This window comes from Schistocerca nitens, chromosome 5 (assembly GCF_023898315.1).
Source record: "Schistocerca nitens isolate TAMUIC-IGC-003100 chromosome 5, iqSchNite1.1, whole genome shotgun sequence".
Taxonomy (NCBI): domain Eukaryota; kingdom Metazoa; phylum Arthropoda; class Insecta; order Orthoptera; family Acrididae; genus Schistocerca; species Schistocerca nitens.
In genome coordinates, this window is record NC_064618.1 from 243660369 (window position 1) to 243676070 (window position 15702).

At 39.4% G+C, this 15702-nt stretch overlaps 1 protein-coding gene across 1 annotated transcript in view; it reads left to right on the forward strand.

The window, feature by feature from the left end:
* Positions 1 to 15702, forward strand: part of LOC126259679 (structural maintenance of chromosomes protein 1A-like) — a 214612-nt gene that overhangs the window by 93396 nt on the left and 105514 nt on the right. Inside the window, exon 5 of the mRNA XM_049956637.1 lies at positions 8550 to 8731. Coding sequence (XP_049812594.1) covers positions 8550 to 8731 — 182 coding nt within the window. The remainder of the gene's footprint in view (positions 1 to 8549; positions 8732 to 15702) is intronic.

The window sequence follows — 15702 nt, forward strand, 5'->3', positions numbered from 1 at the left end:
TAAGGCTCCATTCTGAAGGAGGTGATCTGTGGTTGAGGGATCTTTGGAAAAGATGCAAATGAGGAATGTAGGATCAGAATGGTGATTAATTCAAAGGGCTTTTCAGATTTTTGAGTCAGGATTGGAATTTAGCTCCTGTTCAACTTCCCCCTCTGTGATCTTGGGACTTTTCAGATTTTGGAGTCAGTATTGGAATTCTCATGTTTAGCCTCCGCCTCTGTAATATTGGGGTCCACACACTATCACACCAATGAAAGTGAAAGTTAACAGGGGGGGGGGGGGGGTGCTGGGTTTATCTTAGTCATTGTAGGCTGAGTGGCAGGAGGGAGCCATGTGGACCAAAATCAGGATCACGGCATTTGATGATTAACGGAATCTTTGCAAGGTATGAGTTGTGATATGTTGAGTTTCAGAAGATACTTTTTTTATTTCTAGGGAAAGTGTTTTAGGATTGAAGAATCTGGTATCGGGACGCAATAGGATATGGGTTGAGCTGGGAGCAGATTCCATAGGTTCTGGTGTGCGAGGCTGGTGGGGCAGTAATTGGATATCATAGATACGTGGAATATCTGTACTAGGTAGGTAGCAGAAATCATTTGAGGATGGGGTGTTGGAAGATATTGCTTGTGGAGTGGAACAGATTTTTATGACTTTTCCTTTTTTTTTAACCTGAAGCTGGTGGGGTTTAAGCTGATACAGATGTGGCCACAGCGACGACATATGTTGTTGGTACTGGTGTGGTTGGTGACGGAATATGTGTAGGTGGTGTTTCTGCTTTTGTAGACAGCAACAACGGAGTTGCAGAGTATGCTGGAGTGGTAACATCTGCAAATGAGGAGTTAATTAAGTTTGAGGGTGCAGTGTGTGAGAGTGGGAAGGCAGATGGGGACATCCAAGTAGTCGGGAGGGAAGGAAAGGAAGGAAGAGCTCCTACAGTGCAGAGCATTAGACGATGGCAAGAACAATTCCGAGAAATTCGTTGTTTGTGTAAAGGCAAATCATCTGGCTGTCTCTGAGTGTCTGACACAGACATTGAACGGATCTGCCATAGTTTCACAAGGAGCCCACAGACACCTGTTCGCCATGCAGTTCAACAGCTCAACATGCTCCTGATGTCCATCTGGTGTGTGTTGCATTGATGTTTACACATGAAACCATTTAAAATTCAGCTACTGCAAGCTCTTTGTGAAGGTGACAAACAACAATGTGTGGACTTATGTAATTTCGTTCTTGGCAAGATGGAGGATGACAGTTTTCTTCCATGGTTAGAGTTTAGTGACGAGGCAACATTCCATTTAAAAGGAAAGGTAAACAAACCATAAACCATCATAATGTGAGTATATGGGATACGGAACAACCCCATGAAGTTGTACAACATGAGAGGGACTCTCCAAAATTTAATGTGTTCTGTGCAGTTTCACAGGAAAGGTTTATGGTCCATTGTTCTTTGCCAAGAACACTGTTACAGGAAGCACTTATCTCAGTATGCTTGGGAACTTTCTCTTCTCACAGTTGGAGACTGATTTGAATGACTTCGTTTACCAACCGGATGGGAAACCATCACACTGTAATCAGGAACTGCAGGAATTTTTAGATCTGAGGATTACTGAACAAGGCATCGGTTGCAGCTGATTAAATGATTCAGCCTTACATTACTGGCATCCACGGTGTCCGGAACTGACTGTGTGTATTATTTCTTGCCGGGGTTTATAAAAAAACTTGTATATATGTCTCTGTTAACACCAACAATGCATGAACTGAGAAATTGCGTAACAGCAGCTGTAGAAGCTGTAACTCAAGACATGCTCACTGCAGTGTGGGAACCATTTGAACTCCGTATTTTCATATTCTGTGCATCACGAGGGGGGCATATTGGACACCTATGAAAAGGTATGAAAAAAAGGACTTTTTGAGTTTCCCATTCCTCAAAAATACATATATGTTTATTAGTTTCAGAAATATAGATGTGCCAAATCAGATGATTCTTTTTCATTCACCCTGTATAATACAAGAAGCTGTGATCCAAATCACTCACAATGAAAATCTTGCTTACTGTGCTAACGCTGTGTTACATGATCAATAACTTTGCGTATAGTCTGCATTTCCTGCTTTGCTTCAAGGCTGGCTTTGAGCAAGAATTCAATAAACATTTTGCCGAAATCTGTATAAAAACCAGTGTTGGAGGTTGTGATAACATCAAAGGAAACTTAAAATGTGGGAAATGTAATATGAAATCTTTAATGACAAGAAAGCATTGTACTGAGGGAATAGGGCTTCTGTTGGGACTGACAAAAGTCAACATAAAAAGAAGGAAAATGTTAAATACAGGAAAATAAAAGCGGGGTCTCACTGTATGTTGTATGCATATTAATTTAAACCACAAACTTTTCCTATCTGCGTGTTCTCACTACTTAATAGTGATGTTACTATTGGGTGACAACCAGTACATAATGTGTTGTGTGCTCTGTATATCTGCTGTCATTGCTGGCAAGATCAAAGATTTTTCCACAATACATCCTTTTCTGCTTGGTTTCATTTCCTAGAGTCCACCAGCTTAGCTTAGTACTAACATGCTTATCTACCATGCAGTGGGCCTGGGTTCAATTACTGGCTAGGTTGGACATTTTCTCCGCCTGTGGACTGTGTGTTGTGTTGTTGTTATCATCATCTCATCACCGAAGCACAAGTCACCCAATGTGGCGCCACCTGAAATAAGACTTGCACCTGGCAGCTGAAGTTCCCCGGCACCCAGGTAACAATGCCATGTGTCCATTTCGTTTCATTTCCTAAAGTGCTGGGAAATTCTGCATCACTGGATAAATCCTTTACCATTTGAAGGACTGGTAAGTTTTACAGCTTTGAAGGGAAGCATGTTGTCACTTAACACTGAAATAATGTCATTTCCCCCCAGAAAAAAGTGTATTTTTAATTGGGAGAACTCTGGGAAATTTCTTTTTTCTTGTCCATGTAATACACCTTGGTAAAGAAAGGTTTTGCATTTATATTTTCTGTTATTTCTTCACAAGCAATACAGAAATTGGTTTGAGGACGTCCAAATCACTGATCATAATTTTCCTGTAGGTACTTTCTTTAAGAGTCATATTTTACTTCTTTTGAAAGGTGTGGATGTTTTATTACAAAAGAGGTCATGCGTGATTTTAATGTTATGTTCAGCACTCAAATCCTTTATATTCTGATTGTAGTAGTGTGTGTCATTAACAGGTAATTCGTTAATGTGTTTACACCAGTAAAATTTCTAATGTTATTCTGTATTGCATTACTGTGATGTCCATGGTTGCCTCTTTTACCCACAGCAAACTGGTTTGCAGTAATGAACGACATTAATTGAAAGTTTGCTTTATTATTTACGCTAAATGCATTCTTTACATGATAAACAAAAATACTGTCTCGTTTGAGTGGTGCTACTCGAGATCACTTCCCTAAAGGTGATTTTCAGTAAATCAGCACCATTAAAAAAGTGTGCCACTCCTTTTTAAAATATACGTCAAACAAAGTTTTGTAGCAAAGTTTCTTCTCATATGCACTTAACCTCTCAGTACGTTTATGTTTACAAGAGCAAACACCACTATTATTTGTCATAGATGGTACTGTTGCGCCTGTCCTATTACACATCACAAAGCTACATGTTTATGGGTAACGAACACCATTCTTCTTTTTTTATATAAACGAGAATGAAAGATCACTCACCAAAAAGCAGAAGCATTGAGTTTGTCGATAAGTGCACACAAAAGGAAGAAAACTTAACCCTTTTAACAGCTCTAGACGTGTTAACATGCTCACCTTTGTACCTGTCCCTGTGTATGCGTTGCCACGTTCAGAGTACCAAGTAAAAGGACTGGTGGTGTGTGTAAACACGTTCAGAGCACACAGGGACAGGTACAAAGGCACACGCTTTTAACACGTTCAGAGCAGTTAAAGGGTTAATAGCTTTCAGATTTTATCCTTTGGTGAGCTAGAGTACACACATGCCTATGCCTTACATGCTAGTGACTAGACTGATAGTGCCATGCTCCTTTCCAGCAGATGAAATGGTTATGGTGGTGATTGTGTCAGATGGGGTGGGTGGAGGGAGGAGGAGGCAGGATTTGGGTCGAAGGGAGGGAGGCGGATGGTTTGCTGGCTAAGAATGCCACAGGGGCGGGGGGGTTGGCAGGTATGTGTTCTGGCACAAACGTAGCAGCCAGTGGGAAGCAGCACATGCTGAATGTGATGTGGAGACATGAATTGGGTGTGGACGACAGGATGGAGGAAGTAGAAACTTTTGGGTGGAGGGTGGCAGTGACTGTGAGTTACCTGTGATTGAGGCTCCTGCAGTCATCCTGACCTCAGTCTCAAGTAACCCCTTCCTCTGCTTTCTCCACCCAACAGCTTCCCCTTCCTCCATACTGTCAGCCCCCCTTCCAGTTCACATCCCCATGTCACCCTCAGCATCGGTTGCTTCCCAACAGCACCCTCAGCATCTGTTGATTCGCATCAGCTATGAAAGAAATGCCAGCCCATGCACCTGCCTCCACACCCTTATGTATTCGTAGCCAACAAACTGGTCGTCTCCATCCAAGCCACTAGCTGCCCAACCCAATCCCCCTCCCTGTCTCCCACCTCCCTCTCCCTCCATCCATCCCATCTGACACTACCCCCAGTACAACTAGCCCACTTGCCACAAAAGAACATCAGGACTGCCAGACTAACTAGCACCTAGTATGGGCATAGGCATGTGCCTGTGTGTGTGTGTGTGTGTGTGTGTGTGTGTGTGTGCGTGTGCGTGCGTGTGCGTGTGTGTGTGTATTTTCTTTTTCTCTAGTTTGTCAAATCATAAAAACCTAAAACTAGCAAGTTTTCTTCCTTTTGTGTGTGCCTATCGACAACTCAATGCTTCTGCTTTTCAGCGCATGTTCTCCTTTAATCCTAACGTATTTACATTGTACAACAGTTCCTTCTTTTTAGTCTGTTAGGGACAATACCACTTTCAGAGGTGGATGCAGACATTCAAGCAATAATATTTACAACAACAAAAAAACATGACATCACATTAGAAATGCCAAACTAACACTCGTTGAAAATGTCTACAGTAGTGGCTCTTATCAATAACTATTGTTCATTCACCTGTAATGAGCATTGAGGGTGGACAAACTGGAAACTGTGATATGTTCCCTTCTTCAGACTAACAAATATTTCCAAGTCAAATTAAGCCAGCATATGAATGTTTTTATTTCCTTTTTATAGCTCACCATATGAACGCATAATTTGACATACGTTTGATTGGTAGGAGGGGGGGGATTGAATTTTGGTGCTTATTCCCTTCCTTAAACTACTGATTCAGTTGTTTTAAATGTGATTTTTTTTCTTTGGCATATCATTTCATAATCACTTTGCCTTTTTTTTTATTTGCTCTTTTTTTTCTTCGTATTACGATTTTGATTATTATTTTATTCGATTAATTGGTTTAAATGTGATTTTTTAAACTCTTTGTGTTGTCACTTTATAATCATATTCCTTTTTTTATTTGCCCTTATTTTTTCTTCGTATTGTTCTTTCTTCATTTGGAACCTACCTGTGTAGCCTGTAATGGAGTGTCAACCAGAATTGTTTCTTAGCTGGTGTCATATCAGCTCATGTAACCATTGTGAGGACAGTTTCAGGTAATCAGGAAAAACAAGAAATTAAATTTGCTTTCAGTGCTGAAACAGAAATTTTTCTGTCTTGAGTTTGATCATAGAGGCCCATTTCAATCACTGTGAACAGAATGAGTGTGATTAATAGTTCTGCTGCAGGTTGTTGATCACTGTTTTCTCTGATCCATTGCATATCATGAGGTTGTGGTTAGATTAGAATATAAGGGTAAATTCAGGGCTACAAAATGCATTGTCTGCCTCGGTTCAGACATTGCTCACTTAAAATCAGCTGTAAGCAGAGAATCTGGCATCCCTGCCACACCTGACAGCATCTGTCTCCAACATTGCTCAGCATTATATGTAACAACACATCACCAGTTGTGAAGTGGCCAGCCATGTTTGCGTGTTGCCTTTAACCAAGTGGCAGCTGATGTGACAACACTGTAGTGACAAGTAACAGATGTCAATTAGCAAGTAATTTTAATCGGCCTATAGTTCAGTGAATTCAGGTGTCCATGAGAATTACTCTTCCTCCTTGATTTCCCATTGTGGTCATGGTATTTCCTGTTCTCTCAGTCACTTCTTTGTCTTTAGGTGGCAGGTAACCTTGTTTTGTCTTTATAATATCATTCTGAGGATTTATACACCTTTTTTCTCCACAGGATTACCTGTTTCTGGAATACCTGTTTCACTCCCAGTCATTTTAGGTATCACTGATGGCTTTGAGAATAATGGAAGGAGGCTTATAAATCATTGTAGAGGTACTGCACTTGGCTTGGAAGACTGTACATGAGAGACTTTTATGTGTGTAACAATCGGCAGCTATTGGAGTATCCCTTATTTTGCCATGTGCAACATACTACTACCCCAAACTGCAGCAAGCACACTCTTCTTATTTCTGCATACGCCTCTTACTGACTCCTCCCCTCTTATCCCATATATTTTTTGTGTTTATGTGCATTGAACAAGAACACAAGAATGTAAGCCGATCAGCCAAATGGCAGCTTGTTTGTGTGCCTACTTAGTACTGAATGCATCTATTGTATGTTGAGTGATTATATTTACTGTACTCATCTCATTGTTTATACAGGATTTGCTTGAAGCTTAAGAATAGCAATGTTTTAATGAACAGCACTACGTCACCAAATTCGACATAGAATTTGGAAAATTGGCTATGGAGACATTGGCCGTGATCCAGCAACTATTCAGAAGTGAAAGCCTATCAAAAGCTGTTGTTTTGAGATGAGACAAGTGGTTCAGAGAGAGTGAGGGAATTTGGAATACAAACATTGTGCAGTACGCCCATCCACAAGTGAGGAGAATGTTCAGTTGTTCTGGTTAAGTGTTGAATGATTGCTGAACATCAGTAACTGTAACTGCAGACAAGAAAAAATTGTGCCAGGTTTGTTTCAGAAGGCAAAACTTGATTGCAAAGATATTTTGCAGCATGTTCAGAATGACAATGAGTGTTTGGGCAGTGTGATAGCAACGAAATCGGCAAAGTGCTGAATGGTGCACACCAGTATCCCCTCTCCAGGAAAGGGCAGGTCAAAGGCCAAAGCCATGCTTATTGTCTTCTTATGCACACGGGATGTGGTTGAACACCACTTTCTTTCTGAGGGATAAACCTCCATTCACACTTTCTACACAAAAGTGCTGAAGATGTTGAAGAAATGGGGGAACTGAGTGAAGGCAGTTACTGCTGTTAATTAGAAACTACATCATGGTAATGCAATAAACCACAGGCCATTGACTACCTGCCTTGGAATGGCATTGCAACATTTCCCTAGGCCCCCTGCATTACTGAAGTGGCCCAGCAGAGTTTTTTCAGTTTCCCTCAAATCAAGAGAACCTTCAAAGTTCAATGCCCAGGCATGGTAAGAGAAATCAAAGTGGCATTGAAATAATTTCTGTAAAAGGTCTTCCAGGGCACCTTCCAAGCTGGAAAATTTGTTCACAGAAGCATGTCAACACCTATATTTCCTGTTTCAAAAACCTTAAATTGTTTGAGGTGATGTCTTCAATAATTTTTTTTTTCAAATTTGTGCTCATTACTCTTTATACAAACCCAGCATTCCACCCAGGATTTCCAAATATTGCATTAGTTGTATGAATCTGTTACAGACATAGAAATATGGTACATATCATGAAAATCTACCTGTTTAAATTGACGGGGGTGATTGCTATCAGCTGCAGCGGGACATTAAGCAGAATCAGTGGCAATGAACAAAAACGTGTACCGGGCCGGGATTCGAACCTGGGATCTCTTGCTTACTAGGCAGATGCGGTAACCAAAGCGCCATATGGGACACGAGTGTTATTGCAACTACATGGACTACCTTGGTATGCTTTAAGATCAATCTGCACTCTCACTAAATTCCATTTATCCACAGTCCTTGTCTTTTACACTCCTGCCCACTACTTAGAGATTCCCACAGGAGGTCGGACATATTTGTGCATTTGCATTGAAGAAAGTGGATCCATTGCCCAATCAGGCTTATGAATTATTTGAATGCTTGGTATCTGTTCCTTTGAAAGAACAGACACCACGCAGATCCAGCAGCTGTGAAATGCTGTATGTAATGTCCCGCTGCAGCTGACAGCAGTCATCCCCCTTCAGTTTACATACAGTGTTTCACAGGTGCGGGGTATGCGTGGTGTCTGTTCTTTTGAAGGAACAGATACCATGCATTCAAATAAATCTATACATGTTTGTGATATATATAGGTTAGTTATTTTATATGTACAACTTGCTTACATATGTAGATAAGGGATTTGATGTGGATGCTGACTGTGTGCAGTGGAATGTCAACAAGGAAAGGTTTCTATTTAAAATATTGTGTTCAAAAAGAAGTGCAATTTTATCACTTGCAATTTCCAAATATCATGTAAGATAAAATGTTTATATTGATGCAGACAAAATAGACCTGTGGACGAAAATAGTGAGGGAAAAGCAAGATATGTATGAGGATCTGCAAAAGGAGGAGGAAAGGTTGAGTATTGAGTTAGCAGCCCACAATGATGATACAGCTACTCTGGACAGAAAAATAAAAGAAGCAGAAGCAAGAGAAGAAATCATCTCAGAAAAAATTAAACAGGTTATTTTTCTTATTTATGTAATCTTCCTGGAATTTTTATCACCTTATATTATTAACACTGTGACATATTTACACTTCCTGCTTCCCAATAAAAAGTAAAAACTTGCAGATATTGTGTGCATTTGCATTAAAATCTGCATTTCACTTTTGTTTGGGGCTTTGGCATTCAGTGCTGTGGGATACATGAAATTTACAATATGGATCTCTTTTGTGTATTGACTTCCTGTGTTAAAACTGATTTCCGTTGTGATATGAGTAAAATTTTATATTGTGTCTGGGTATGAATGGTTAATATGAATGATTCAAACATTACACTAGAAGAAATATGATCACTGACGGAATCCAGGAGCCACAGAGAAATGCATTACTGTATCAGCACTATGTTACAGTGCCAGTATTGCTAACCAATATACAGAGTATTACACCTGACTTTGCGACTTCATATATTACCGAAATGGAACAATGTGAATAATGCAGTTGGCCAGGGATGCCACTACATCATGGGCTTAAACACTGTGCCGGAATACATAATCCATAAAGGTCAATAAACACCACTTTCAACACAAAGTTAAGTTTTTTATTAAACAGAACAACTATGCCCTTTCTGCAGAAATGAAAACTGGAGGTACAACTTAGCGATAAGACATGGTTCTAGTGCCATAAACACAATTATTAATAACATATAGCCCCCAGAAATTTCAACGTTGTACATGACATCCAGCATGGAGAATTCACTTACAAATAACTAGTAACATCATGTCCGATAAACCTATTTCACCTCAACAGATGTTCAAAGTGCCCACCATTTGTATCAGTGCACCTGTGGAGACAATGTAGAAGTGAGCGTTACAGAGATTGTAGTGTTTCCGCACACAGTGGTAATACATTTTTGTGTACCCTCTGCTGTCGTTGGGGGTTCATGGTACACACTTTCTTTCAACTACACCCAAGAGAAAGTAGTCTAATGGCATCAAGTTGGCAGATCAGGCTGGCCAGTTCACAGGACATTCCTGTCCAATCCACCAGTTTGGAAACATTGTATCCACAACTTCCCTGGGAACACTTGTGTAGTGTGTGGGGCATCCTTCAAGCTGGAACCACATTGATAGATGTGTTTCCAATCCCACGACCTCCATGAGAAGAGGTAGAGTGTCTTGCAGAAACTATGCATATTGCTTTCAGGTTAATGTTCCCTGATAAAAATGGGGGCCTACAATACATGTACCAGTTGTGCTGTACCAAACATTGACACCCCACTGTCGTTAAAGAGTTGCCACGCAGAGCAAGTAGGGATTTTGCATGGGTTGGTAGTGTGTGTTCCACAGATTCACATGAGCATGATTTGTGAATGAAGCTTCATCCATAAACACCATATGATGTAGGAAGTCAGGATAACCTTGCAACCAGTGAAGTGCAAAATGACAGAATTCAATGTGGGATACAAAGTCATTCTCACACAGTTCCTGCTGGAGTGAGATACAACATGGATGAAATGAATGGCTGTGTAAAATTATCCACACATTACTATGACTTATCTCAGAACCGTGTGCAATCCGTCATAGTCTCACCTCAGGACTGTGCACTACAGCAACCAAAACAGCAATTTTTTTATTGTTGTTAGCTGTTGTGTTTGTACGTTGACAGTTTCTGGATGCCTAGCTGCCTTTTTCTGTGAGATTTGTACAGGTATTGGAAATTGTATGATGTGAAGGAGTCTGTTGATGTCAGTAGCATTCACTGTACATTGGTACAATAGTGGTTGCATTTCTGTGACATTCACCATAAATAAACATCATATCTAGTTTTTCCTCATTACTGGAGACTGGCATATAGATGAGATGACCACAAATTTCACCAAAACAGGGAAACTGCCATCCAAAATGTATGTGCATCACATTGTGTTTTCCTGTTTGACCATGATGGGAGTACAGCAGGTCCAAACAGAATACACTAGTAGATTGAACAGTGTAGGTAGAGTGTGTCTACTGTTAGTGGTCTGTTTCACCAGGCTGCAGGACAGTGCAGGCATCCCTTGCCCTGCCCATTAGAGTAGAAACTGTGGCACTATTGTCATCCTTTAAAGGCTAATATTTTAGAATGTATGAGGCTTATAACATTAAAACCAAGTATACCATAATTAATTATACTTCTAGTTTTCATTTCTGTAGAAAAAACATAAATGTTCCTTTTAAAAAACCTGACTTTGTGTGGAAAGAGTGTTCTTAAATTTTTTCAGGTAATATGTGAGGTGGAAGAATTAGATGCAACACTTGTGCCCCCTATATAAATCAAATTTTTCAGCATTTGCTTCATTCCATGAGCTATTTAAAAGTGACTCTAATTTCTTTGTTTGGTGGTCCAGTCAGGACAGAAACTTGTCTCAATGTTATTTTATTTGACAGAAGTCTTTTTTAAATAACAACCCAAAACAAAAATAAAATCACAAGGAAAAATGCACATAATTTGATCTCTTAATTCCATTACTATACTTTGTGGCTGTGGTTCCCAACTTTTATGAAACAATTATCCCCAAACGAAGACATCTAGAAAACAATACCCCTACAAGGTTTGGCATGTAACTAAAATTTAGAGTGGAGAAAAATATTGTTTATCCTATTTTTAAAGTTACAGAAAATTACAAACATTTCATCAATGTTCAACAAATGGAACATGTTTTGTAGGTGCTATATTAAAGAACTGATTGAACTTTGAACACAATTTACAATGTGCACTGGCTGACAAGGTGAAGGCCTCAGACATGGCCAACCGATTCAGTTCAAATTTGGCAGATCACTTGTGTACCCCTGCCCATTTTTGTGAAAATCACCCCTAAAGGTTATGATGAGCAATAAACCCAAAATTGGTGGGACCGATAGATAATTGTAAACAAAGCATTTTTTATCATCAGGTATGGGGTCCGCAAACACATACTTTTCCAGAAATCGAGGAAAGAAACTTTTACAGCTGCTGCTTACGTACCCACATGGTAAACACTTTTCAGCGAGAGCACCAATAGTGCAATGGTCGAGGTAACTGGCTGGGAAGCGGAGAACCTGTGTCCAAATCTCGAGGAAACTGTATAGCTTTCATTTTTTTAAATTGTAGTTTTTTGTATCAGAATTCACAGGGATAGGAGTGTTAATAAGGTACACAACTCAACACGGAATAATTATAGTAATAAGATAGGCAAACTAATTTCCCAAGCGACGTGGATTAGTAAAGAATTACTCTTTTAAGCCTTGTCACATGTAAACTGACTAAGAGTGCTGTGAGTTTCTCACGAGGGACCACAGATAGCCACCCACGTGACGTGGTTTACTGCAAGGCACGGGACAGAATGCACGCGGGGAGAGTTATGTTGTCCCAGTCGCCTGCTAGTCATATCATAGTTGTGAATCTCGAAGAGTGAGGGTGTTCAGCACGAACCTTATGGAAGTCAAAGAGTTGTTTTCTGTCATTAGGCTGCCAGGAACCTCAAGGATATATGTAATGATTTTTCATTGTTAATCCACCGAATAAAATATGTTATTTGAAAGAATACAGTGATCTTACATAAATAACATATGACTTGTACAGTATGTAGTTTGTAGTAATTAGCTTCTCTGTTTATGCCATAGTAACTAGTTATTGTTTGTTGTCTCATATCTTTCAGTTGCTTAATCTGAATAATGGAGGATATATACGTTTCTACCAGCACTGAAATACATAGTTGGGAGCCTGTCTCAGACGACGGCAAGCAGGAAGTTACCGATGCTGTGTTTTGATTTGTAAAAGTTTTGCAAGACAGATGTATTATCAATGCGCTACTGGAAGAAGGCAGTTCTGTTTCTTAGCGTTCCAGAGTGATAGAAGTGGCTATCGTCGAGCAATTTTTGGAGCTGACGAACAAAATTACTTTTGTTGATACTGAATAACTGTACCATGAAGGCGAAGCAGAAGATGATTCAGTGGAAGATATCACGACTAGTGAATTGCAAAATGGTCATAACACTTTGGGAATGTCCACATTGCAAACAGTCTGTGCTTCATCTGTTCCCGATGAGTATTACGAACTGGTTACTAAATGATTGAACTATGGCGCTATACCCCTTGAAGTAAAAGTAGAGGCGATAGCGCCAGCCAGGAATTGTCCAAATTGCGACCTACAAACACTGCAAAAGAATGGAGCAGCAACAGCCCTGAATAGGAAGAAGGACCTAAAACTGTGGGAAAATGATATCATTAAAGGAGGGCAAGATACGACAAATACCAGGCGATAAATAAGTGTAGATATGAACAATTTGTTGAATTCTGTCGTCATAACGAGAATGTAACGACGAGAATACTCCAGGAGGGGGCTGCAGGTGCAGTGCTCCAAAATACGACCAACAAGGATTTTAAATTTGCTGCATCATTATCTTGGGCAAGGAATTTCAAATCAGAATATAAAATTCGTCAACAGCACATTACTAAATACATCTCCCGTGAGGAGGTAGAAAATACAGAAGATACACAGAAAGTGGAGGCTCTTTTCAGCACGCAAACGGCATTGCTTGTTACCGGATTTAATTGTTATTATGTGATCAACACCGATCAAACAGAATGTGAGTATTGGGTGAACATTCGACGCATGTAATTGCATAAGGGAGAAAAATGAACCCTTGTCACAGTTGGTAGTAAAAAAAACTAACACATTCGTACAAGGCACAATAGGCTACCACAGGCTCTGGAAAAGTGTTGCCTAAGGTTTTACTGTGTTTACAAAAAACGAATGTTACATTTGATCCTCGGGTTATAGAAGAGGTCAGTCGCTTAAGCAACTCGTTGAAAAATTTTTACATTACTTTTTCCAAATCCCGGAAATTGACAAATGCGATTTACAGAACATTTCTTGAGAATGCTTAACAAGCATACGTTGTTGATGACAAGTATGGTCTAATATTGGACTCCTGGGGCAGACAAACTAACTCTCTAACGTATGACACCATGTTTATAGATGACAAGGGTCAACCGATGTGCACACTAAAAGTAACTGCACACCTGTGTGTCAGCCGTGTGATGTGTATTTCTATCGCCAGGTTAAAAACTTTATTTCCAGGCTTCAGAATTGCAGTGTGCTTTTGAAAACCCAGTGGCAATTGCACAACCTCGTGGATGCAATAACTAATCACAACATAATTCATAACCAACTTTCAGCACCGATTTTTCAGGCAATGATATTGTATGCATGGTATGCATCAAAATTAATTCCGGAAAAAGACATAGTTTAAAATGTAAACCAAGTTTGTTTTCCACCAACTCTTCAGAAGGGAGAGTGTAGCTTTCAAAATATTACATTCATTACATGTTCTTGGTGCCGTGAGTATATTTGTTTCGGATGTTTATATGACAAGTACCATCCATCTAGTTGTTCGAAAAAAAGTGAGGGTACGTAACAGTGACTGGAAGAGCCATTGTAAAGTGAACAGGAGTAACATTTTAGTTGTTTACCATCCCAGTAGGTTTGAGAAATGTATGTGCCTACCTTTTTATCATTCCTTATCAATTTACTTACCTTATTAACCCTCCTATCCCTATCAATTGAGATATGGAAAAATATGAATGAGAAGAATAACATACACTAGGATCCTTGAGATTGGAACACAGGTTCATCGCTTTGCAACCAGTTACCTTGGATGTTGCGCTATCAGCAACAAGGCATAAAAGTTTAATTCTTTAGTAATTCACAGTGTTTAGGAAATTAGTTTTCCTACCTTATTACTATTATTATTCCATGTTGAGTTGCATACCTTATTAACCCTCCTACCCCTAAGAATTCTGATACGAAAACTACAATTTAAAAAAATGAAAACCGTACAGTTTCCTCCAGATTCGAACACGAGTCCTCCGCGTCTCAGCTAATTACCTCTGCCGTTGCACTCTCGGCATTCTCCCCAAAAAGCGTTTACCATGTGAATACAGAAGTGGCAGTTGCAAAAGTTTTCTTTCCTCGGTTTCTGGAGATGTGTGCATTTGTGGACCCCGTACCTATTGATGATCTATTGATCTCGCAAATTTTGGTTCGATTGCCCGTCATAACCTTTAGGGGTGATTTTATCAAAAACGGGAGGGTGTAGAGCCAAAATATCATATAGTCCTTTGTTTCAGGTTGTACAAAGGTGACCTGCCAAATTTGAGCCGAATTGGTTGGACGTGTCGAAGGCCTTCTCCTTGTGAGACCAGAAATTATTAAATCAATGAGATGGGCGGTACTGGTTATTTCTATGAACCTTTTTTTATATTCAGTTTGGTCTCAGCCAGTGCACATTGTAAATTGTGTTCCGAGTTCAGTCAGTTATTTACTTTCATTTTCCATCAGTTGCAAATCTAGTTTCACACCTATAAGTTGTGGAGAATGGGATCAATATTCTTAATGATTTTTCTTATAATAATGTAAACTCATCTCCAATCTTTCTTCAAAATGTTGGTTATACTGTTTTAAAGTAATGTGTTTTCAGTGTGTTATCTGCAGACAGTCCCAGAAATTCTGCTTTGGCTGGAACTTCACTTTCTGCAAACATTTCTTCATACACTGAAAACAGTTTTAAAAGCCAGGCATTTACTAGTTGATTCTCCGTTTTAGGAAAGTAGTGACAAAATTTATTATTCTATAATTATGACTAAGTTTTTCAACATACTTTATTGGATCAGATACATGGATGATATCCATTGTTTAACTGTTGAATCTCCAGCAAAAATTGATCAGTTTCAAACAGATATAAACACAATAAACAAAAATATAAGGTTCACAATGGTGAAAGAACATGAAAACCAAATAAAATTCTTAGATATAACCATAAAAAAGAAACAAACAGCATAATTTTGAGATTTACAGTAAACCTACAACAACAGACACTGTCATATATCAGATTTCAAATCACCTACAGTCAGAAACAGTCAGTAGTCAGCGACATGCTTCATAGACTCAATGCAATACCACTCAGCACAGAAAA